General features: G+C 51.9%; 1 protein-coding gene and 1 pseudogene across 10 annotated transcripts in view; both read right to left on the bottom strand.

The window, feature by feature from the left end:
• Positions 1–22606, bottom strand: part of MAPT (microtubule associated protein tau) — an 87256-nt gene that overhangs the window by 26634 nt on the left and 38016 nt on the right. For 4 of the 10 annotated variants that reach the window (XM_054574882.1, XM_054574884.1, XM_054574886.1 and 1 more), the window contains exons 2-5: positions 16545–16703; positions 12780–12866; positions 10119–10205; positions 6348–6413 (exon numbers count right to left, since the gene is read on the bottom strand). In XM_054574882.1, coding sequence (XP_054430857.1) covers positions 6348–6413; positions 10119–10205; positions 12780–12866; positions 16545–16686 — 382 coding nt within the window. In that variant the 5' untranslated portion in view covers positions 16687–16703. Of the gene's footprint in view, positions 1–1915; positions 3026–6347; positions 6414–10118; positions 10206–12779; positions 12867–16544; positions 16704–22606 lie in introns of all 10 variants that reach the window. The other 6 variants (XM_054574880.1, XM_054574881.1, XM_054574883.1 and 3 more) reach the window with 3 other exon arrangements.
• Positions 17697–17778, bottom strand: LOC129071599 (uncharacterized; annotated as a pseudogene).

Below are 22606 nucleotides of genomic sequence, written 5' to 3'. Positions count from 1 at the left end.
TCAACTAGCACCCCCCCGCCCCTTACCCACTCTTCTATTGACCTTCATTCTGGAGGACTGATCACAGCTTGTCTTTGGTTTCGGTGTCATATCCCCCTTGCCCCAAGGACAAGGGGGCTTCTTGGAGCTGCTCACTGGCTACTGGCGCCTGGATTTTCAGAGTGACCATCATTGATCACCTATCCCAGGGGTTTTCAAATTGTACTGCGAAGAATAAGCAGGAGAGGCTATCCAAATACAGACTCCTGGACCTACCCTGAGACTCTGGAAACCTGAGGCGGGGCCCAGGAATCCGCATTTTAATAAGAGCCCCAGGTGGACCTGATTCACGTCCTTTGCCCAAATGAACCACCATCCTGCAGGTCACAGCCAAAGCACCGGCTAGATCAGCATTTCCCAAACTGGGGCACCAAACAGGCCCTCTTCCAGGAGACACAAGCAGGTGAGACCAAACCGCTTTGGGAAATTCATACTGTGGGTCCTTCTCCGAGCGTCAACATGTGCACCAGGATATTAGGGGCTCTGATGGGTTCTGCACCCGCAAAGCCTGTTTAACTTTGTTTGTGCTGTTTTTTCTAACCATTCTGGACCAAGGAACTTTTTCCCCCGGGACACACCCATCAGCATCCAGCAGACTGGGATTCAAGAAAACACCACATTCAGGAAACAGTGTTGCAATCTGTCAGGCCATAGTTATTTGTCCCCTCCTATTTTGGAACTTAGGATATTTTAAAAATAGGACATAGGGCTTTTTTTCTGTTTTAAATTTTCAATACAGCTTCCTTTGTTTACAACATTTCCAAGTTTTCTTGACAAGTAGGATCTCATCAAAATTTAACAGATGTTAAATTTTTATGTAGCCCCAATTTCTGAACCCTGAGAATAATTCTAAAATGCTAAGGGTTCTAAATGTATGGATACTCCCGACTTGTGGCCAGGAGCCTCCTCTGGTATGTAAGCTGCCCCTCCCTAACAGGACACAGAGACTTTGACCCTTGGGAACTGTTGATCCCACCTCTCCAGCCCCCAAAGGGCTGCTGGGGCCTTGCTTCCCAGGGCTCAGGAGGGGCTGGGCAGGGACCCTATAATCCCAGCACAGGCTCTGCTGAGGGAGGGGGAGGCTCTTTGAACGGGGAGGTTTTGTTCCTGCTCCCTGCCCCTCCTGCCACAGGCAGGGGCGGCGGGGCGGGGGCGGGGGCAGTTGTTGGGCCAAAGGCTCATTGTGGGCCTTGGCCACCTCCGGATGCTTGTGTGCCACCTGCGGCATGTCACGTGCTGTCCATTGACAGGAGCTGCAGAATACAGGCTCGTGCCCTCTGCATCTCTGGGCTGGGAGGGTACACTTCAGAACCTTCTGGAAGTCCCTGTGTGTACAGGGCAGACCTACCTGGACTGTGAACCTGGCTTGGTCACTTAGGACTCAGTAACCTTCAGCAAGTTACTTTAACTCTTGGAGCCTCAGTTTCCTCATCTGCAAAGTGGGGCTAATTACACCCACTTGGGAGGGGTGGGAGGGGCCTGGACAATGAATTTAAGGCACACACTGGCCCTCAAAAGTAGGAGCAGCTGTTATCCTCTCTGGAGTGTGGCCTGCCAACCCACCTCCCGTGGGCGGATGGACCGCTGTGGGTACACCAAGCGGCCAGAGAGATGAACAGGGCAGAAAGCGCTGGGCGGGTGTTGGAGACATGCAGAACGGCGGCAAGCGCGAGAGGAGAGGGTGCATCCAGAGCCTGTGGGGCGGGCACGGCCGTGGGGGAGGGAGCAGCAGCCCCCAGGCGGTCGGTTTAGTGGTTGTCCCTAGGAACCTTGGAAGCGGCAGGAGTCAAGGGGGGCCGGAAGCTCAGTGGCAGTGCCCTCAGCCTGGGTGGCACACGGGTCACCAGGAAGGAGTGAAGGAGCTCTAGGCACAGACCTTTGAGTTGAGGGACCCGGCTGACGGGCTTCCCTGGCAGACCAGCCGCAGGCTGTTTTTCAGATGGTTCTGGAAGGTCAGTCTTTTTTGCGTCCTCTCCCTCAGAGGAGGTCCGGGGCTCTTGATCCTCTCCAGGGGTCCCTGGAAGTAAGGCCCCTTCCGAATCCACCTCTGAGTCTGCCTGCTCCTTCTGCACATTGGTTTTGATCTCCACATGGAAGGCGAACTCGGGGGGCGTGTCGTGCCCTTCCGCCGCGAGCCCGGCGCTGGGCCCGTCGGGCTCCAAGACCTGGGGCTCTGTGGAAACTTTGGAGAGGAAATCGACAGGGAGGGGGATGGTACCCTGAACTGGGAAACCAGGGGTGCCAGTGGCTTCTCGGGAAACTGCCTGGGGGGGTGGCCCGCCTCGGCTTGGGGAGCTCTGCAGACTTGGGGAGACCTGGGAGGGAGGAGAGTCCTGGGACAAGGACTCGTCAATGTCTCGGTCCTCGTCGACCTCCTCTCCCCCCAGCCTCTCCTTGCTCTGGTCGCCCTTCAGAGGCGGCCCCTCCTGGTGCAGGTCTACCAAAATCTGGTGCTCCGGCAGCCCCAGGCTGCGGCGACTTTCCTTTGTGTCTTCAGGTTCTGTCCCCAAAGGCTGGTCTGTGGCTTCTCTGGGGCCTTCAGGCAGGACGGGAGCCCCGGGCACGCTGGACAGCTGCTGGAGGGCCAGGCCCCGGGTCCTTGGGTCCATGGCCTCATCTCCATGGCACCCCGGCTCTGTGAGGACGCTTCCTGGTACCACTGCGACGCCGCCAGCTTCCATCTGCAGGTGTCCAGGGGAGGTGGGCTTCGGAAAAGCCAGATCCGCCTCGGCCTGGCCCCCGTGCCTTGGTCCCCATGCCCGGTGGGGCTCCCGAAGGCCCGCCGTCGGAGGTGGCGGTTGGCAGATGGGATGGTGCTGAGAATGGTGAGAGGCTAGGACGGCACCTTCTGGCTCTTTCTCTCCCAGAGGCAGCATGGAGACCCCAGGCGCTTCTCTGCCGTGTCCAGGCGGAACCTGAGAGCTAAGCTCATAGGCCGGGGGCCTCTCAGGCACCTTCCCCTGCTCACCGGGAGCTCTCAGCCCCTCTGGGTTTGAAGAGGCAGTGGTGGCAAAAGGTTAGCAAGGGTTCACCCATTGTGGAAGAGGGAACACACTTATTTCTTGAAATAAGAAAAGGACATTTAAATGACATCGCAAGCCCGCACGCGCTGCGCTTACCCGCTGCTTTTAGTTGCTCAGAATGAAAGCTCTCTTGGTCTACCTGCCACCAATTCTGCATGACCCTGGGTAAGCCCCTCCCCTCCGCAGGCCTCAGTTTTCTCCTCCTGGACCTGGTGACCTCCTAGGCCGCACCCAGCACCGGTGTCATTTGGCGCCTGTGGCGGGCTCTGGTCGGCTCAGAGCAGGTCACGTGTGCAGGGCTGCTGGCCCCGCTGCTGCGGGGCTGCCTTGTGCTTATCCCGCTGGGGCACTGAGCGCCCTGAAGAGGCTGGCCTCGGGGTGGGGCCTGGCATGGGTGCAGTGACGATCCCTCTCCCGATCCCTCTCCTTCTCCCTCTCCCTCTCGCTCTGTTCCCTATTTTGCCAAATGAAATCATCGGGGGCCCAGAAACTAACCCTGCTTCATGCCTGTGCTCTGATTCATACAGAAAAATCTAAAATTGATCACTATCTTCTCATAAACTTTTTTTTTTTGAAAAAACTCCCAATCCTTTGACAATCCTACCTAGTCTCAACAGAATAACCCAAATAACTCCCCAGGTCTCCTCTCAACAAAACCTAGAACCCTAAAGGATTCAGGAAGAGAAAGAAATTAGAGGAAGGGAGGGCAGGAAGGTGGGAGAATGCATGTTTTTACATGCATGTGCAGTTGTGGACATATATGGGTAACATGTGACTGTCCCTCTCTCCCCAACTCCAAGCTGCTCACTGCCAAGAGGTCTGGCCACTGCCCACCTCCTCCTCCCAGCCTTATGCTGGGCCTCAGTCAAGCTCACGATCCCACTCATTTTGTGATCCTAGCATCTACCACAGTGTCTGTACACAGGAGGAGATCGATAAATGAATACTCTGTGGATGAACTGATGTTGGGAAAATGGGCAGATTTCTGCTTTTGCCGGGGCCCACGGGCACCTTACTGGGGCCCTTGGTCGGTGCCCAGGAAGAACCACTCCAGCAACAGAGATGTAGGGGAAAAAGTCGGCAGCAAACACCCTGAGCAGGTGCCTCAGTTCCGTGACTTCCTACCCTCCAACCAGCCCAACAGCCCAGAATCATGGTGGCTGCTGGTCATTTCACAGCCCCGAACCCATACCCCCAACAAGCAAGGTCTCCATTGCCTTCCGGAGTAAGCGTCCCTCCCAGAGCCTCCTAGAAATCGCTATTGATTGGGATGTACCGTACTCTGATACATGCAAGACTTTAAAAAACTCTCATTAAAAAAGAAACAGAGGCCTCAAACACGAATAGTAAACATAACTTGAAAAGCCACCAGGATATAACTGTACAGTGTTTGTGTGTGTATTGATGGATGAGGGATCTAACAATGTAATTATATTCCTGGGGGAAGGAGCCAGGCTGGGAGAATATTCTACTCAGTTCCCAGGATACTGTGAAATGCTCAGTTCCCATTAACCATAGCAACCACCAGGGATGGGGGGTCCAAGGTCAACAATACCCGGGCAAGCAGTGCGACTGCCTCCAGAGTCTAGATGAACTGCCCCCGCCCCCGGGGGTCCTGGTCCTTGTGACACTTACAGAAGACAGGCCTACCCCTCAGGGGGAGGGGGCAGGGCTCAGGCCTTTCCCCATCTCGCAGCCTGTTACAGCCCCACCCTGAAACATCTTTCTGTATCTTAGCGCTTCCTGAACCCTGAACACAGGCTGCCAGAGCTTTTCCTTCCGCAGCAGGAAAGAGCAAGAGAGAGATCTGATACCTGTACTTCTGTTTACACGGTTCTTCTTAAAGCTGCATGTTTTACTAGAAAACAGACCGCAGGCCTTTGGCGAGGGAAGAGTGTGTGTGGGTCACCAGTGGGTGGGAATTCCACAAGGTTTCCCCGGCCACCTGGACCAGCAGCCCCAAGGGAGACATTAAATGCCGGCCCTGGGAGCAGGGGCAGCCCCTCCGCCTGTGTATTCACAGATGCGGTGCCGACTTCCCTTCGCGGATGTTACCTGATGTTCATCTGTGTATCTGAGATTCTAGGCCACTGCCAGGTAAATTTAAAAAGTTCAGTTAACGCAACAGTCAAGTTTCCAGAAAAGCTGTTGGTCTGATAACTTCACTGTGTGGAATATGTTTTAGGGCCATGTAGGCACAGCCTGTGATAAAACTTGTAGGTAAAAAACTCAAATTCATGTCTTTTTATGGAAATAAATGCTCATTTCCAGAGGTTATAGAAGCCTCTCATATTCCCTAAGCTGACAAATCATGGCCTAAAAGAAACAGGAGGCAGGATTCTAGTTATTTAGCACACAGACCGAGGTTCCCCCTTATGCTGATTAGCCCTTGTAATATTTTTTTGAAACTCTCTGTAAGCTTAAGAAAGAAAACGCACCGTTCTGGGTCATATGAGAAGAGAAACGCTGGCTCCCTATGGGGCAGCGACCCCCAGGGAGCAGTAATGCGTAGTTGGGCTCAAAATACCCTCCCGTGAGACACGTCTTCAGGCGCTTCCTAAAGCCAGACGGTCTCAGTGGTGACGCCCACCATGGGCTAAACCCCACATCACTTTCTGGAGAAAAGAACAGCGTCTTTTGTGATCTAGAAGCTGCCATATTACACAGTAGACTCTGAAGTTCATTAATACAGTAAATGATAAAAAAAAACAACCCAGCCCACGTTGCATCAGAGATCTGTTTCCAAAGATAAAGAATCTCTAGGATTTAAAGATTACGTTCTTAAAGCATTTACGCTAAATGGTTGTAGAAAGTTGCTTTTCTTGAATATAGCAGTTTTGGTCCCTGAGAAGAAAATCATAGTAAGCTTTGAGGTTCGCCGAGGAGAAGGCTGAAGAGAAACGGCCTGGCGGCGAGGCCTTGCTCCCAGCACGGAGCCTGCGGGGGGGCTGCCTCTCACACGTATCTGAGTTTCTGTTATATATTCATTCTCTCCCCTCCCAGGTAGGACTTGGCCAGCTGTTTTTCAGAACTAAACACCTTAGGAATGGCTCAGAAATGGTGTTAGGAAAGAGGTGTTAGAGTTCTTTCTCTACCTGAAGAGCCCGCCTTTAATAAGCGCCACCTCCGAAAAACCTCCCGGCCAGTGAATCGAGGCCCCAGGCCAGAGTCTCTTTTCAGGGCAGAGTCCGCCTGCGCGCGTGGCTGTCTCCTCCCTCCCAACCCCCCCCCCCCCGCTCCCCCCCGCCCCCCCCCCCGCCTCAGCAGGCGATTCCAGCCACTGACCTTGAGTCACATGTCCCGCAGCTTGGTCCTCCAGGCTGGGCGTGTCTCCAATGCCTGCTTCTTCAGCTGGTTTGTGTGTCAGCGAATGAAGGAGATAAAAGCACAGACAGTTATTGTGTGCTACAAACAAAGCGCTCTGCATCTGCCGGTGTTTTTCTGAAAACATTAAAAAAATGGCACCTCTTACGAGAACCGAGGGGCTGTGTCTCTGACTCGTTGAAAATGCTGTCGCTGGGGATGTTGATGAAAATGGTTCATCCCACAAACCCCACACACCTGACAGGACAGGCGACCACACTCCAGGAGGAAAGACCTGCCCTGCTGCGGGCCCAGAGTCCTGAGTCCCTGCACGATGAAGACGCACAGGGTGGGTGCGGGGTCAGAGGAGCAATCTGCTGCTCGGTCACTGCCATGGGACCCGTGTCCGAGCGCCGGCGGCGGCCCGGTCCCGGCCCCAGCTCGGGGCAGAGGTGCAGGGACGGACAGGGCGCAGGCTGTGGAGTTGGGCCGGGAGTCATGCCCAGGCGCCACGGTTCACTTCACCCCCTGCGCTCCATTTCCTCACCTAGAGCCCAGGGTGCCGATGCCGGCTGCACCTGCAGGAGAGTGGTGAACACCAGAGCTTGTGTGAACGTGTTGCACAAAGTGCCTGGCATGTGGTAGGTGCCCTAAAGCTGTTCGGTGTCTTTTCTCCAAACTATTGGGCAAGCCCTTTAATTGCATGCCCAGAGTAGGTGCTGCTGGTCAGAGGGAGGCAGTGGGTAGCTTCTGGGGTGTCTTGGGCTCCTGCTTCGGGAACCACAGCTCACCCCCAGCAAAGGAGCTGAGAGAAGTTCCTGACCACGCCCTCAGTGGAACCCAAATCAATTAACTCTAACACGAAGCCAGTTCTGGCACCATTGTGAATCAGGTGAATGAATATAACTGTCCAGAAGAAAGGGTTTACACGGTCAGTTAGCTATACGTTCACAGGCACTGGCCTCACGGCCCCAGCGACAGAGGCCACCACCGCTGAGAAATGCTTGTGAGTTGTTGGCTGGGCCCCCAGCCTTTTCTCCCAGACGTGCAATGACTCAGTCTCTACACTTCAGACAGAAATGACAAGTTACCACGCTAGCCAGCACAGGCCACCACGGGGCGCACGGAGGAGGGAGAAGAAAGACTCCCTGGGCCTCCAGGCACCATGTGGCGGGCTCGTGATCACCTGCCCCCTTGGTGGTCCCAGGGCAGCTGCGGGGAGAGGGGCAGGTGGCCAGCTCGTAGGCACAACCACCCCCTGGGCCCGCACGCCGGCACGGTGCTGCCCGTGAGGCCTGATGGCGTCAGCTCCGCGTCATCGGACAGCACCGTCCAGGAGGCACAGCTCCAGGCACAGATTCGGTCTGAGTGTCTGACCAGGTTAGGGAAGGGAAGCTCAGAGCGGAAGCAAGTCCATCTGAGTGGCATGGAGTCCTGGAGACAGACAACAGGAGGGCGTGCCAGATGACGTCCCTGTGTGTCTGGGGAGTCGGCAGCTTTCACTTTCACCGGTGCAGAGCTGTGACGTGCTGGCCCCAGCGCACGTCAGAAACCGGAGGGCACCCATAACGCTGACCACCCCCGAGCCAGCAAGGGGGTGCTCAGAGAAGTCGGGGCGGGGCGGGTGTGTGACGGGGGCTGGGTTCTCACATCACTATACGGCCGCTCTGTGTCCTTGAAGCCCCAAGAGGCAGGGGCTCCCACCCCAGCACCGCAAGGATTCCTGCAGTGGGGCGGCCCCACCACACCCCCAAATGGAGCCCAAATGGGAAGTTTTCACTGGAACACCAAGATGTAGCAAATGGGACGTGCCAAATTGAGGTGCTCAACTAAGGCACATACTGTCCAAGTCAAGAGCTGAGAAAGGGTCCCCCAACTCCAAAACCTCCCACCGCACTGAGGAGGTAAAGGCTGGAGAGGACGGAGGGGAAAGTATTCGTGAGGAGGATTTCTTTGGGTGCAGCCACCCTCCATCTCAGTCCCAGTGAATGGGGCTCAAGGCGCCACTTGGAGACCCTGGGCCATGTCCTCTATGGTTAGCGACGTGGCCGACTGTGGTCAGGACCCTCCCTGGGAGAACGAGAGGAGGGGAGAAGCTGGCCCTGCTCTGGTGGGGGAGCGAAGGAGCATGGTGGTGGCCCTGTTGTTAGTCTGCCAACCACAGTTTGTGCAAAGAATGTCCTGACATGGGCGCAGGCAGTGACAGCGTGGGGACGCTTTGGACCGTGCCCGGCAGGTCACCATCAGGAGCAAGCCAACCTGCGCAGAAGTGAGGCTGGAGGCGGATCTTCAGCCCCCGAGGAGCCGAGGAGCCGAGGAGAGAGGAAACGTCTGCCTGAATCAAGTGCACAGGGAGGGACCTTCGGGGGGATAACCGGGTGGGAGGCGCCTGGAAGAATTCAAAAAAGGTCCACACAGAGAAAGAGTCAACGTTAAACGCGGCAGAGAGGGTGGAGCCAGTAGCTCTCAGGAGCGCCAGCCCAGTAAAGAATGTTCCTGTCTCCCCATCCTCTCCCGTCCCCAGCCCCAGAGGGGAGCGGCTGCAGCCCTGAGTAAGCCCTGACCTGTGCACGGCTTGGACGTTCTAATTAGCATTTGCAGACTAAGTCCTTTGGATTACCTGGGAGGGACAGACAGTGGGCTAGAGCGGTCATCCCAAGCAGGGGAAGAGCCTCCGCTGGATAAATTGTAAGGGACAAAAACCAAGTGACCCATGATCTCATCCCATGAGTTGTTCCTTGGTCTTCGAACGACCTTCACTGTCAAGAATGAGGCCTGCTGGGCTTCGAGAACATTCCCCTTCATCCATCTCGGAAGACCACCTCGCAAAGCCAAAACCGCTCTGTAGGGCCGGGTGGTGCTGCTTGGCCCCCGTGTGGCGTCCTCAGCACACGGAGCCCGGAGGAAGGCTGTGGCTTCCCATGCGGCTGCTGTGAGCGCTGCCTTTGGAAGGAAAGACACCCCTGCCTGGGGACCTTCCCCACTCTCCCTTGCTGGTGAAATCTCATCTGGAATTCCTCTGCGCTGCGCGCCGAGCACCCTCCAATGACCAAGCCCATGGCTGGGACGCGAGGGGAGCAAAAGCAGGAGCTCTGGGCTCTGTGAGCCTCTTCTTCAGGCCGGGGCAGCTCTCAGGGGACTCTTGGCGGCCCCGTGTCCAGGACGACTTCTCGTCAGTGCCTGGATGTCTGAGCTATTCCCCATCATCCGTGTTGACAGGACAGCCTTGTCATGCTGGTTCTATGTGGATATGTTTGAAAAGGTAGACGCAGGACTGGATGCCAGATTATATCGCTGAACTCCTCAAGGGTTGGCCACTTAAAAAAGATCCTCCAAAGGTGTGGGTCAGCCATCTGGACCCTGCTGCACACTCGGTGCTTCTGATGGCAAACTGCTCCCTGGGAGGTGGCCCTGTCACCCGACAGAGTCTGAGCAGGAGGACAGACAGACCTCAGGGGTGGAGGCAGCATCTGCCACCAGCCAGCCTGCCTCAGAGAACCCCGCGCAGCTGATGTGCTGATGAGATGGGAAGGGGGAAGCTAGAAGGAATCCTGAAGGTCTCCTGTCCCCTGGGAGGCTGGCAAGCAGCCACGGAAGCAACAGGACCTCAAGGCATCCAGCTCAGAACAACCCAAGAGCCCCAGAAGCCGGTGTCCGCCCACATTCCTGCCTCCCTGGGAGACAAGCACAACCCCGCGCACACCCTCTCCTGCGGCAATTCCGCGGAGCGCCCAGCCCTGGGATCACCCTCACCTGTCGTTCCTTCTGGGATCTCCGTGCGGGGCTGGGTGGCTGCCTGCTCGCCGGGGGCTCCCTCATCCACTAAGGGCGCTGTCACATCTGGAAAGCACTGAAAATCACCTTTGGGGGGTCGGGATGAGCCGTGCCAAGTCCCTCACCTCGCTTCGCGTGTGGGAGCAGTGCAGGGAGGGGCGGCAGGAGGGAACTCAGCCACATGCAGAAAAGCCACGCCACAAAGCAGGCCCGGGCCACCCTGCCTGACGGCTCCCCAGGAAGCACATTAACACTTGGCTTGAGTGGCACCAGCCCATGAGAGGCCCAGGCCACTTGCCAGGAAAGCCAGGGACAGCCCCATGTAAACAGGGCAGCAGCGAGACAGGCTGCTGGGGATGGTCCCAGGGATATTTGAAGAAGAAATGTTGAAAATTCAGATGACTGTTCACAGATGTTTGATCCTTAAGGCGGTGCGGGAGGGGGACGGGGACTCAGGCAGGCAGGAACTCTGGGGTTAGGGACTATGGCTTTGCTGTGGGGCTTTGGGCAAGTCCTTCGTCTTCCTTGGGTCTCAGTTTCCCCTTCATCAAGTGGGAGTATCATCTCCAGGTGACCTCTGAGGTTTCCTCCAGCTTGCCCTGTGCCCTTCAGCCTATGACCCACGGTTGAGAAGCACAGTGAGCCCTCGGTGGCGATGAACAGGCCCGGCGCTGCCCAGGGTCAGGTGCCCGACAGCTGGCTGCCGAGGGGCCCAGCTTCAGGGCCGAGAACAGGGGTGAAGATGCACCAGGAGCTGCTGCTGGTGTCTCATCAGGGGGACGCTTCCAAAGCGGCATCCATCCCCGAGCAATGCCCCGGCACACGCCCTGGCCCTTCTGGGCAAACACCAGGAATCGTTGGTGCTGAAAGCTTTCCAAGGGCCTGAGTCACATGAGACAAAGGAGTTCATTTTAATTATGGTCTGGGGAGCAGGCGGAGCAGCCTGGCCCAGCACAGCCCCTCCCTTGGGGGTGGGACCCAAAGCTCTTGGGACCCACACATGTACAGGGTCCAGAGTGCAGCAAGACTTGGTTGGAAGAGTCTTTCAGAATGGATGCTGGAAGCCCCGATGTGGAAGGCTGGCACGGATTCTAGCATGGGCGTTTCGGGGCTTCCTAGGGCAGGCAGGCAACTAGCACAACTGTCCTAACAAGATCAGCAGGATCTGGCTTGCATCACTGGCCCTAAGGAGAGCAAAGAGCACCTGGCCCGGTACTCTCTTCACTAGGCTGAGCAGCGCGGGTGGGGTGGGGCGGGCCATGCCCACCATCTCCTCCACAGGGGCACCTTCCTACCAAGCAGCTGGCAGGCACTTCACAGCCACTTTCTGAATTCATCCAAAGGTGGACGCTGCCAGGGAAGATGCCAGGGCCAGGCTCCCATCCTGTGTGTGACACAGCAGCTGGAGCAACAGGCAGGGCCCAGAGAAGCCCTGAGAACAGAACCTTGAGCCTCCTTGGGGAGCATGAAGAGATGGAGGTGCAGATACTACAGACTGGTTGCTCAAAAGCCATTCTCAATTCTCTTCTCTCTTGATTTCTCCTACTAAAGAGGCTGAAAATCAAAATGCCTGATGTCTCAGTCCCCGTTACCGCCCGGGATGGCCATGAGACCCAGTTCTGACAAATGAAACCTAAGTGGAAGTTGGCCGGGTGGGGCTTGCAGGAAAACTCTTGCTTTCCTAATTAAAAGAGAATATTTTTGATTTCATGGCTCTTTTGGATACTTTGCTTTGCTACTTTCTTTCTGCTTTGAAAGCAAACGTGATGCCTGGAAGTGCAGCAGCCATCTTGTAACCATGAGGCAATAATCCAACCATTAAAGATGGCAGAAGAAAAAGACAGAATAGCATCGATGACACCAGGGACTGCCCAAGACCAGACGTGTCATTATGTGAGACAACTACACCTCTTCATATATATGCGTATAACCCAGTTGGTTGGGTTTTCCTTTACCTGCAATCAAACTCAGTCCGGACTGATACAGATATGAAGTAAGAGAAGGTGGTCAAAATCAGCACCAAGGAGCACTTCAGAAAATACATGAGGAGCTTTATAATAACCTAGCTACCAAATGTCTAAAAAGGACAGGCTGGAAGATGGGCTGAAACTAACATGGTGGTCAATGTCCAGAGGCCCAGGCCACGCCCAGTGCTCAAAAAACAATCCAAGACCAAGATGGGAGCTTGAGATACGCATTGACCTGATCCTTTCCTCAGCCACACAGATGCTCTGGGACCTGCTGGCTCAAGAAAGACTGAGGTGGGCCAGGGCTTTGGAAGGAGGTTAAGGAGGACAATCAATATGGAGCAGGGCCTTTGAGGAGTTGTGCTTGGGCCCTGCTTTGCCACAGAGCCCAGCTTCTCCAAGTATTGCTGTCTCAAAGCGCCACATGATGAAGGTGCCTATACCTGGCACTAGTGAGCAAGGCATCAAAGCGGGGTGTGGCTCCTCCGGAATTCCTGAGCTAAGCCTGAGCCATCCTGCAAAGCACTGACTGAGTGTATCTCTCAGCCAGAGGGAGAGGCAGCAGCAAACGCAGCCAGGAAGGGTGGCACACATGGGCTCAAAGCATGGCTACGCGCAGGCCGGCGCAGGGAGGGGCTGGCTGAAGGAAACAATGAGCAGGAGGAGGCCCCACCTTCAGCCGTCGGAGTGCTCTTAGCATCAGAGGTTTCAGAGCCTGGTTCCTCAGATCCGTCATCGGCGGGGGTCTGCAGGGGAGATTCTGGAACATACACAGTGAGCCCCTCAGAATGGCCGCCTCTCTCCACCCCCCTTGTGACCTTAGGAGGAACTCAGGAGCAGAGTCTTTTGGGGCCAAACATCAGTCAGTGTGGAACCCAGATGGATGGAATGTGGCCGCGTGATAAAACCGCAAAGGGACCGATCCCACCCCCAACACAGCTGTGCCCCCACACCAGGGTCATCAGGCAAAGACACAGGTGATGAGTAGTTGTTCTTGGTGAGAGGAGACAATGTCTTTTAATCAGCTTGTGGTTCCAGTTGAGGCAAACCTCTCACATGGACAAATGGCAGCAAGTTCTAGAAATCTAAGCCACGTAAACCTGGGGCCTTGTCTTTCCTTACTGGAGAGATTCATGGGGGATCACTGCCACTAATTAACGACAAGCAGAAAATACGTGGAAAACACTCACAGATCTGACTCCTTCCTCTGAAAAGGAATTAGCTTAGGCAGACACAATGCCTACTTCTAACCAAACAGTTGGTGTCTGGACTTCACCCAGCTCCTTTCATGGAAGGATCTCTAAGCACTGATCAACCAGCGTGGAGGGACACCTGAAATATCAGCCACAGTTATAAGAAAACTGTCCTTTCAGAATCTGAAGTCAAGGAAGCTCTGGCGCACTCCGTAAGGGCCTCTCCACCTGGGGTGGGGGCAGCTCTGGAGTCAGTTTCATGACAGGGGGCTGGGTCTGGGCAGAGACAGAACCCGAAGATGAAAAAAGGCAATTGGTGTTCAAGTGGACTATGAGATCAGACACCCGCACCCTTTGGTCACACGTCACCCCTGGGCACCCAGCCCTGGCTGCACCCATCCAGCCAGTTCTAAGCAAGCTTCCAGCACATACAGCCCCCTGGGCCTGGAGTTGGCAAAAACCTGCAAACTGCCTCAAATAGGCTTTGGGCAAATGATGAGGAAGTCTCCTGCAGGTGTCTGTCGGGGCTTGTTACTGCTACCCAGCCTTGACCGTCAGAGTGCAGGCCCACAGGGCCGAGCCGAGGCCTCCAGCACGCCTGCCCCAAACACCTCCTCCCCCAGTCTGTCCCCAGCCGCAATCCTTATCACTAGCACCATCCTTGGCCGTCTTGGAGGCAGAAAGGAAGGAGAAGAAGCCTCTTCTGAATGTGTTATGTAGAAGGTATAACAAGTCAACCCATTAACACCTTTTAATTCATTAGGGTGTCTTATTTTATCAGTTAACCAACTTTCACCCTTTGCAGTTCTCTTTGGCTGTATCCAGGCCTTTTCTAACTTTGAGCGTCCACTTAGATACTCTTTGTTCTCATGTTTTACATGTGGTTTCTTGTCATTATTCAAAATAGTTTCTGTCACGTACCTAAAATGTTGCTAGTAAAGTGACACCTCTGCCATGTGATGCCCCTCCCCATATAAAAATAACTCATTCTAAATCCTTAGTAGCAAGAACAAATTCGATGAGAACTATGAAAATCTTTTAGGTATTACTTGCTTTCTGGCAAGTATATTCTTTCGGTGAGCAAACTATCTCCAAATGCTTTCCTTTCATAGTAGTGACAAAAAAGGCTAGTAACTTAAAATTTGCACTATAGTTGACCTTGGAACAACACGAATTGAACTGTGTGGGTCCACTTATATGTGGATTTGTTTCCGTTAACACTGTAAATGTATTTTCTCTTCCTTGTTAATAACATTTTCTTTTCTCTAGCTTACTTTATGGAAAGAATAAAATATAAAATACATATAACATACAGTATGTGTTAACTGGCTGCTTATGTTATGGCAAGGCTTATGGTCAACAGTAGGTTATATTTTTAGGGGGTCAAAAGTTACATGTGTATTTTTGACAATGGGAGGGGTTGGCGCCCCTTACCCACAAGTTGTTCAAAGGTCAGCTGTATATATCATCTGTCTGTTTTAGCACAGAACTTCTGGCCATGCTTTATGTAAAAGAATGGAGTAGTTTTAGCGAACATGCTTTAGGCAACTCTGCGTGACAACATAACTCAGTAAACTGGTTCTTACTGTACAAACTGAATGTAGTTTTCCCTTCAAAAAATAAAACTGGTGAAAACCACTTTTTCTTCTGGACTTTTAAGCAAACGAGCTTTTTATCTAAGAACAGTTTTAGGTTTGCAGTAGAATTGCAAAGACACTACAGAAACTGTACTCTCACACCCAGTTTCCCCAATTATTTACATCCTTCATTATTATGGTGCATTTGCTGCAACATCATCTATATTTTTAACTTAATTTTTAAACCAGGCAACCATAAATAGAGGTCCATTTTTCATTGGCAGAATTTACCTGGGGCCGAATTCACCATGTTGTGATTCTGAGTTGGATTCCATCCATGAGAGTTTAATAAAGAGTTTAATAACTGTAGTTCCACGGGGACTTGACAGAAAGAGGGGTGAGAGGCATGCTGGGGGACATGTGGGCTCAAGTCCTCAGACGAGGGCCCCCTGCTGCCCTCCGGGAGGAGCTGAAACTTACCGGCTCAGGCTGGAGCCAAGATGTGGCCTGGGGGAGGTCAGAATGCCCATTTCTTGTTGCCATGACAGCAGGCGGCGGGTTCTAGGCCCATTGGGAATTCCCTGCCCTCCTCCCCTCTCCCAGAGCTCTGGCTGGCAGCCCCGGAGCCCCGGGGGGAGCATGCCCACTCTTCCTCCACCTCCTCCGACGCAGAGCCCACTTGTCTAATTTCCAGGCTCCTCTGACTCCCATGTGTTCCTGCCTAAACACAGACAGAGAAGCCAGCTTTTGAACCATTGCTTCATGCACCCAAGGCACCTCCTGGTGACCCGCCTCCTCCAGGGAACCCTCTTAGACAGATATTCCTCGAAAAGGTCCTTTCCCACCTCGGAGCTGCACAGCTTTCATTCTTTATCCCACACCCCAGGCTGCAAAGTGTGTTTCACAATTATTTTTAGCATTAAAAGAGAAGTAGACTGTTTGCCATTTTGTCTCCTTAGAAATGAGTCCGGGGGTCAGGACACAGTCCTTCCCACACAGAGGCAGCTTGGTGCCCCTGGTGGGAAGTGGGGGCGGGAACACGGAGCAGAAGAGAGGGCTGTGTGCTCCCCGAGTTCGGTGGTCGGACAGTGAAATGAAATGTATTTCTTTGGAAGAGGAGAGGAGGAGGCCAAGCCTATTTGGCCAAAAGACTGTATTTTAGATTATTGAGGAGTTGATGCAATTTATTAATGTAGGTACAGTAGGAATCCCAAAATTAACCAACTCGCTGAATAGGGCCCAGACAGGCCTGTGAGGAAGAGATAAAGACGATGTGTACGGCCACGCCCTTTGCCTGCTAATGCATACTGATTCACAGGTTAACAGGTGGTGCTAAAGACTTGAGAGAGCACCCTCGATACACAGATTGGTTGCCTCTTGCACGTCCCCAACTGGGGACCTGGCCCGCAACCCAGCTCCTTCAGCCTTTGTCACACTGCATGTCCTCCTGTGGCAAACTCTCCTTTGAAAAGGTGCATTTTCAAGTAGTCTCACATTTTGAGTTATCTTGGACCATTCAAATGATGAGGATTCTCTCTATCGACAATCTAACCCAATACAGTATTTAAAACTCCTTTAAGAATCTGGCTGCAAAGCCTTCCCGCCAGCCTTTTCCAAGGGCTGTGATTCCCAAGGCACCGGGCCTGTTGCGCAGGGCTGTGCACTAACCTTTCAGGCCGTGGTCCGCGTCACCCCCATGGTCTTGCAGCAGGGTATAGCCCCCCTGAGAAGGGAGATCCTTCCTGTCCCCCAGCCCGTAGGTCCCAGCATGATCTTCCATCATGTTGAACTCCTGGCGGGGCTCGGCCATCCTGGTTCAAGGCCCACCTGGGGAAGTAAGATAGGAGGTTGAGGCTGGGATGCTGGGATGAGGCCAAGTGCTTGAGGGGTGGGGTGGGGGACAGGGAGAGTGAGGTGCCACCTCCTCAGTTGATGGCAGACATAGCTCCGCCTCTTCACTTCCCTCCCCAGCTACCAGATGTCCAATCTCATCTCGAGCGCTGTATCCCTGCCAAAGTGTTGTTTACGTGCATGATGTTCACCAACATCACATTAGTTCATATTCAAAACCACCAGGTTGCCAGGTTCAGCAGGCCCGACTTGTTATGCTCAGCGCTCTTTCCGCTTCATTAAAAAGTAAATGCTGCTGACTAGAAGTTTAATGGCTTTTTTTAAATGCAGAGGGTAGGAAGGAACAGGAGAGGGAAGACAGTGGCCGGCACTCCAGGTGAGGAAAAATGGGGCACAGAGAAGCATGTGTTGTTCAAGCACATGTCACTAACGGCGCAGCAGAACCACCTCTTGACCGGTGTCCTGACTCCCCCAGCTCCAAGTTGGGTTGTGCCCTGGAGGTCAAGGCCGTGGCCTCCCCTCACCTCACTGGCACCCACCGGACCTCACCTGCGCGCCCTGAGGGTGGGGGTGTGAGGCTTTGGAGCTGAGGAGCAGCACGCACCCCTTTCCCTGCAGGAGTCCCAGCCCAGATGCTGCTTCCGCTCAACAGAGCCCGGCAGAAACAATATTTACTTGTACTTTGTTCTCATCTTTATGAAGAACATTTCTTTATTTTAAAAATTACTCATAAGTTTGAATTTCTGGACTTTTGTGTATGCCCCTTTGCTCTGGTTCACTCATGCCACTTTGGATTATTCCATTACTTTTCATTTTTTTTTCTGTAATTTTTGAGTTGCCTTTCTTTACTTTGGTATCTTCCTTTTAATCTATTTATCTCATACTATTTATTTTCTATTTTATGTTTATTCTTATCTTTGAAACTCCCCTGTTCTAGTTGCTTTCAATTCCTCCCTTTAAGCTGTTATAATACTTGGCCTTCATTTTTAATTAGCAATAATTGTGCCTCAGAGAAACCTGATTGGCTACGATACTGCCACTGCACTAAGCTTTTTTGGTCTTTTTATGTCTCATTCTTAAAAAAATCTCAGCTGTCCGTTTTTATTTATTTTACATGTATTTATTTATTACGCATACTTATTTACTCCCATATATTGTTTAAATTATTTTTACTTTTAATTTTTCGCACCAGATTTATATTAGGTTTTCATTTGATTAATGTTTTAACTTTTTTGGAGATAATTTTAGACTTACAGGAAAATTGTAAAAGTAGCCCAGCAGGTCATTTAGTTGTTTTTAACCTTTTGGAATTCCTTTAAAATATATTTTCTGATGTTATTTTATATCTTTCTATCCTTATTAGGCTGCTTTTTTCTTTTATTCTTTCCTTTTTATATTTGTAATTTTTATAATTTTTTATAATTTTAGTCTAAGTTTAGTCTTTTTTAAAATTTGTTAATAGCTATCTCTTATTTGTTTTCATTTAATGAACTTTTCTTAAATTATTATTTTTTAAGATTTTATTTATTTACTTTTAGAAAGAGGGAAAGGGAGGGAGAAAAAGAGGAAGAGAAACATCAATGTGCGAAAGATAGAGGGATTAGTTGCCTCTTGTATGTCTCCAACTGGGGACCTGGCTTGCAACCCAGGCATGTGCCCTGACTGGGAATCGAACCAGCAACCTTTTAGTTCACATGCTGGTGCTCAGTCCACTGAGCCACACCAGCCAGGGCCTTTTAGTGAACATTTCTCAGTGGCACACAGGAGCAGCCTAAGTGGGTCAGTTGTCGAGGGAAGAGCTGATAACACAAATGGGAGTGGGTGGGGCCTTTCTCCTTCTTCCCTTCTGGGGCATCTAGCTCTCTGGCTTTGGTAACCAATTAATAATGTCTCCATGGGCAAAGCGTGGAGGGCACACCTGATGTCATGCGTCCTCTAAATGAGTTATGAGTTGCAGAATGTTTACAAAGCCACAGTCTCGTCTCTACAGGCATTGGACAACGCATATAAACGGCGAACTACAAGATAGAGGGCGCACTTGAGGCAGATCCTCCACATAGCTGTTCCAAGACTGCGGGTGGGAGTGGGACAGCTGGCTTCTGGCGCTGTGTTTACAAGGTCTGTCTGGAAAAAGTCCAGCCGTTGTTAATATAACAAGAACAGTTTGCACATCGATGTAACCTGGAAGCCAAGGAGAAGGACTGGAATGCTCATGCATGAACTATGATGACTTCACTGTACTAGTCAGCGGGGGCGGTAGATACAGTTGAGTAACCATGTGTACTGTGCAGCTGTAACATTCAAAATGAGCAAGTAGAGCAACACATCTGAATCAAATTTTGCGTTAAGCTCGAACATTCCTCTGTGGAAACTATTCAGATGATTCAGGAGGCTGCAGCTACGGGCAATTGGTGGTTGGCAGCTTCATCACGATGGCATGCCCTCTCACGCATCATGTTTGTCTCTGCGGAGTTTTTTGGCAAAACATCAAATTACTCAGGTGACTCAGTCCCCCTACAACCCAGATTGGGCACCCTGTGACTTCTGGCTTTTCCAAAAACTAAAATCCCCTTTGAGAGGGAAGAGATTTCAGACCATCGATGAGATTCAGGAAAATACAACGGGGCAGCTGATGGAGACTGGGAGAACTGTGTGAGGTCCCAAGGTGCCTACTTTGAAGGGGACTGAAGTGTCATTGTCCTACGTACAATGTTTCTTGTATCTTGCATCTCCCTCATTAAATGTCTCTGTTTTTCATATTACATGGCTGGATACCATCTGGACAGACCTCGTATACCAGCTGGCCACTGGCATACCCATGTCCAGCTCCATCCCGCTCCCCTCAAGGCAGGGCATGCTTGTGTGGGTGCCTGAGTTCTCTTCTTGGTCCATGATGTAGGATAAAACACTAGCAAGACCTGGGATGGTCTAGGAAGGTTTTAAGAATGAGATCAGCAGGACCTCTGCTGGGTGAGGCAGCTATTGCTCAAGAGAAGGGGCACCTTTTCATTCTGACCGAGGCCCTTGTCCCTCAGAGAGCTGCTGGGAAAGGCATCTGAGACGGAGCTTCTCCAAACCTTTGACACCTTCCCAAGGATAAGCAGGACTTTATTTTGGGAAAAGTCCGCATTCATCTTTTAAGGTTTACGATTTGGTGGTGATATTCCCTACTCTTAGACATGCTGATGGTCTGTTTCCCCTAGAAAGCCCCAAAACAGAAGAACCCCTCTTCTGAAAGGCACCCGCTCCATTACCTGAGAACTCAGCTACTGCTTCCCACCCAGCTCTAGGAAGTAATGGCTTCCTCACTGCTTCCTGGTGGAGCCTCTCTTGAGAAGTCCTGGGTTCACTGTCCAACTGGTCATCCCTGGGACTGGCCCACGAGTCACCTCATCTGGCTGACTCACCATGAGCCTGGCCCTGGAGGGACGGAATTGGCCCAGAAGCTTGAGGCTTCCCAAACTTGCTGGAGACATTATACTTGGTCCAGGTGAGGCAGGTCAACCAACTCAGATAAGACGTTTAAGAGGCCTGTGGTGTTGTCTTGAGATTTGATTGATCCCTTTCAATGGCCAAGTTTGCCCTCCTGGAACATGGTGGATGAAGGTGTGTAAGTAAAAATCTAATGTGTTGGCTTCCTCTTTCATAAAATGTCCATTTATAGCCTTTGCTTCTCTGTTCAGGTCTCAGTGCTCATTGTAATGACTTGAGTGAGCTCTTATTTTATGAATAACATTAACCCTTTTTCCTATTTGTGACAGTTTCTCCAGTTGGTTGCCTTTTTTTTTTTTTTTTTTAGTTTCTTACAGCTTTTGACAGGTTATAATTTTTATACAGTCAAATCTGTTTTCTTCTGTGATTTATTTCATTGCTCTATGATACATAAAGATGATCGCCCCGGCTGGTGCGACTCAGTGGATTGAGGGCGGTCCTGCGGACCAAAAAGTCGCTGGTTTGATTCCCAGTCAGTTGGGGGCGTGTGAGAGGCAACCGATTCATGTCTCTCTCGTACATTGATGTCTCTCCCTTTCTTTCTCCCTCCCTTCCTCTCTCTCTAAAAGTAAATAAATAAAATCTTTAATAAAAAAAGAGATCGTCAATGTTTTCTTCTTTTTTTAGTTATCTAATTCTTTGCATTTTAATTTAGCTCCAGCAGGAAAGCAGATGTCGACAGGTACAGAAATGAATGTGCATGGATGCCTATGCCCAATTAAACTTTATATGGACACTGAAATTTGAAAGGCATATAATTTATGTGTTGTGAAATATATTTTTTTCCCCTATCATTTGAAAATGTAAAAGCTATTCTTAGCTCATGGTCAGATTTGGCCTGTCAACCATAGCTTATAGACTCCTGATTTCAGCATTTCTAGTATTTCTTCTCTCCTAATAGAAAAATTTAAAAACTCTGTAATGTAAGCCTTAGCAAGAATCATTGTGCATTTTGGTCACTGTCTATATTCTCAGTGTGGCTTTTTGCATTTGATGTTGGGTTTTCTTCAGCTGCTTCTAGAGTTTTCCATACAGGTTCAAGTCAGAAGCAGGAGAACTAAGGGTCATTTCTGGGGCTCGAGGCAGCAGCCCATTGTTCTGGGGACCAGGGACCTGTATCCATGGTGTAATCCTTCAGCGGTCAAGCTGCCTTGTCCGGCCCCATGGGGCAGAAAGCAGGGCGGTGGGTCTCAGTGCCCCGGCTTCCAAAGATCCCCCCGCCCCCACCAGCACCATCCGCAGAGCTGGAGAAAGACACACCAAGAGGAAGCTGAATGAATTACACGGGCTGCTGGAGAAATTAAATCATCCTTAAAAACACAGGCAGCTATTCACTATGCAAAATAAATGAACTGTGTGCTTCCCCAGGGCTAACATTTTCCTTTGGGGAAAAAAGTGGAATGCATGGGAAGAGCTCCCTAAGCAGGGAGGCTCACATGCCGCTCCCTCCCACCAGTCCCGGACAGCAGTGCCCTTAGTTCACGGACCTTCTGAGTCGATGAGGCCACAAGAGCTGTTTCTTCAGCCAGGCTGGGCTGGGCCAGTCCCATGCTCGTGTTTTGGGACCTACAGGCCATGCTGAGAAGGACGAGTTTGTGTCTGGAGCATCCCTGAGAGTCTCCTTGACTTAAGCGGGTAGCAGACCCCAGAAGGAGGATGTCCTTAGAGAGCACAGTGAAGTCACTCTTCTTCTCAGTCGTAAGACACACTGAGCGAGCAAGTTCCGTTGGGGTGGGATCTGTCTGTGTCACTTACTGCTGCAGCCCCAGGGCCTGGTACACAGTCGGTGCCACAAGGCCCCTGTCAAAGGAGTTTGCTCTGTGTGGGTACCTCACAGGTGTATCACTGGACCCTCACAGCAATCCCGTGAGGTAGCTGTCATCATTGTCATCAGCATAGACACTAAGATTCCCATTGGACAGATGAGGAATCTGGGAAGTGACCTGCCCAAGATCACACGGCCAATAAGAGCCGATGCCAGGAATCAAAGCCTGTGTCCTGATGGAACACTCCACTGCCCCTCATTGCCTGTTCCTCCCTCCTGGACCATGAAGTGTTCTTCAACTTTCTGTCTGGCACAGGTCAGGGTATGGAAGGAACATTCTACAGGCTTCACACTCTGAAGCTGTGTGACCAACTCACTTCTCTCAACCTTCTCCATCCACAAAATGTCACTCAGTGACATCTGAGCTCCCTTCTTACTCCGAATATTTATTGTAAGTAGGTCCACTGGGCCTGTTTCCTCCAGCTTGGGAGCCCTGGTGGTCGTTCATAGGACAGCAGGAGGTCTCTAGCCCCGGCCTGGGGGAGAGGCTGGAGGCCCTGGCACCTCAGCCCTCCTCCTTCCTTTCCCACCACCTCTCTCTGACCCCGGCTGTCTTCCTCCT

This window comes from Pteronotus mesoamericanus, unplaced genomic scaffold, assembly GCF_021234165.1.
Source record: "Pteronotus mesoamericanus isolate MK-2021 breed Mesoamerican mustached bat unplaced genomic scaffold, CSHL_Meso_final contig_269, whole genome shotgun sequence".
Taxonomy (NCBI): domain Eukaryota; kingdom Metazoa; phylum Chordata; class Mammalia; order Chiroptera; family Mormoopidae; genus Pteronotus; species Pteronotus mesoamericanus.
Note: the sequence above shows the minus strand (reverse complement) of the source record. Positions and strands in the feature narration are given on the sequence as shown.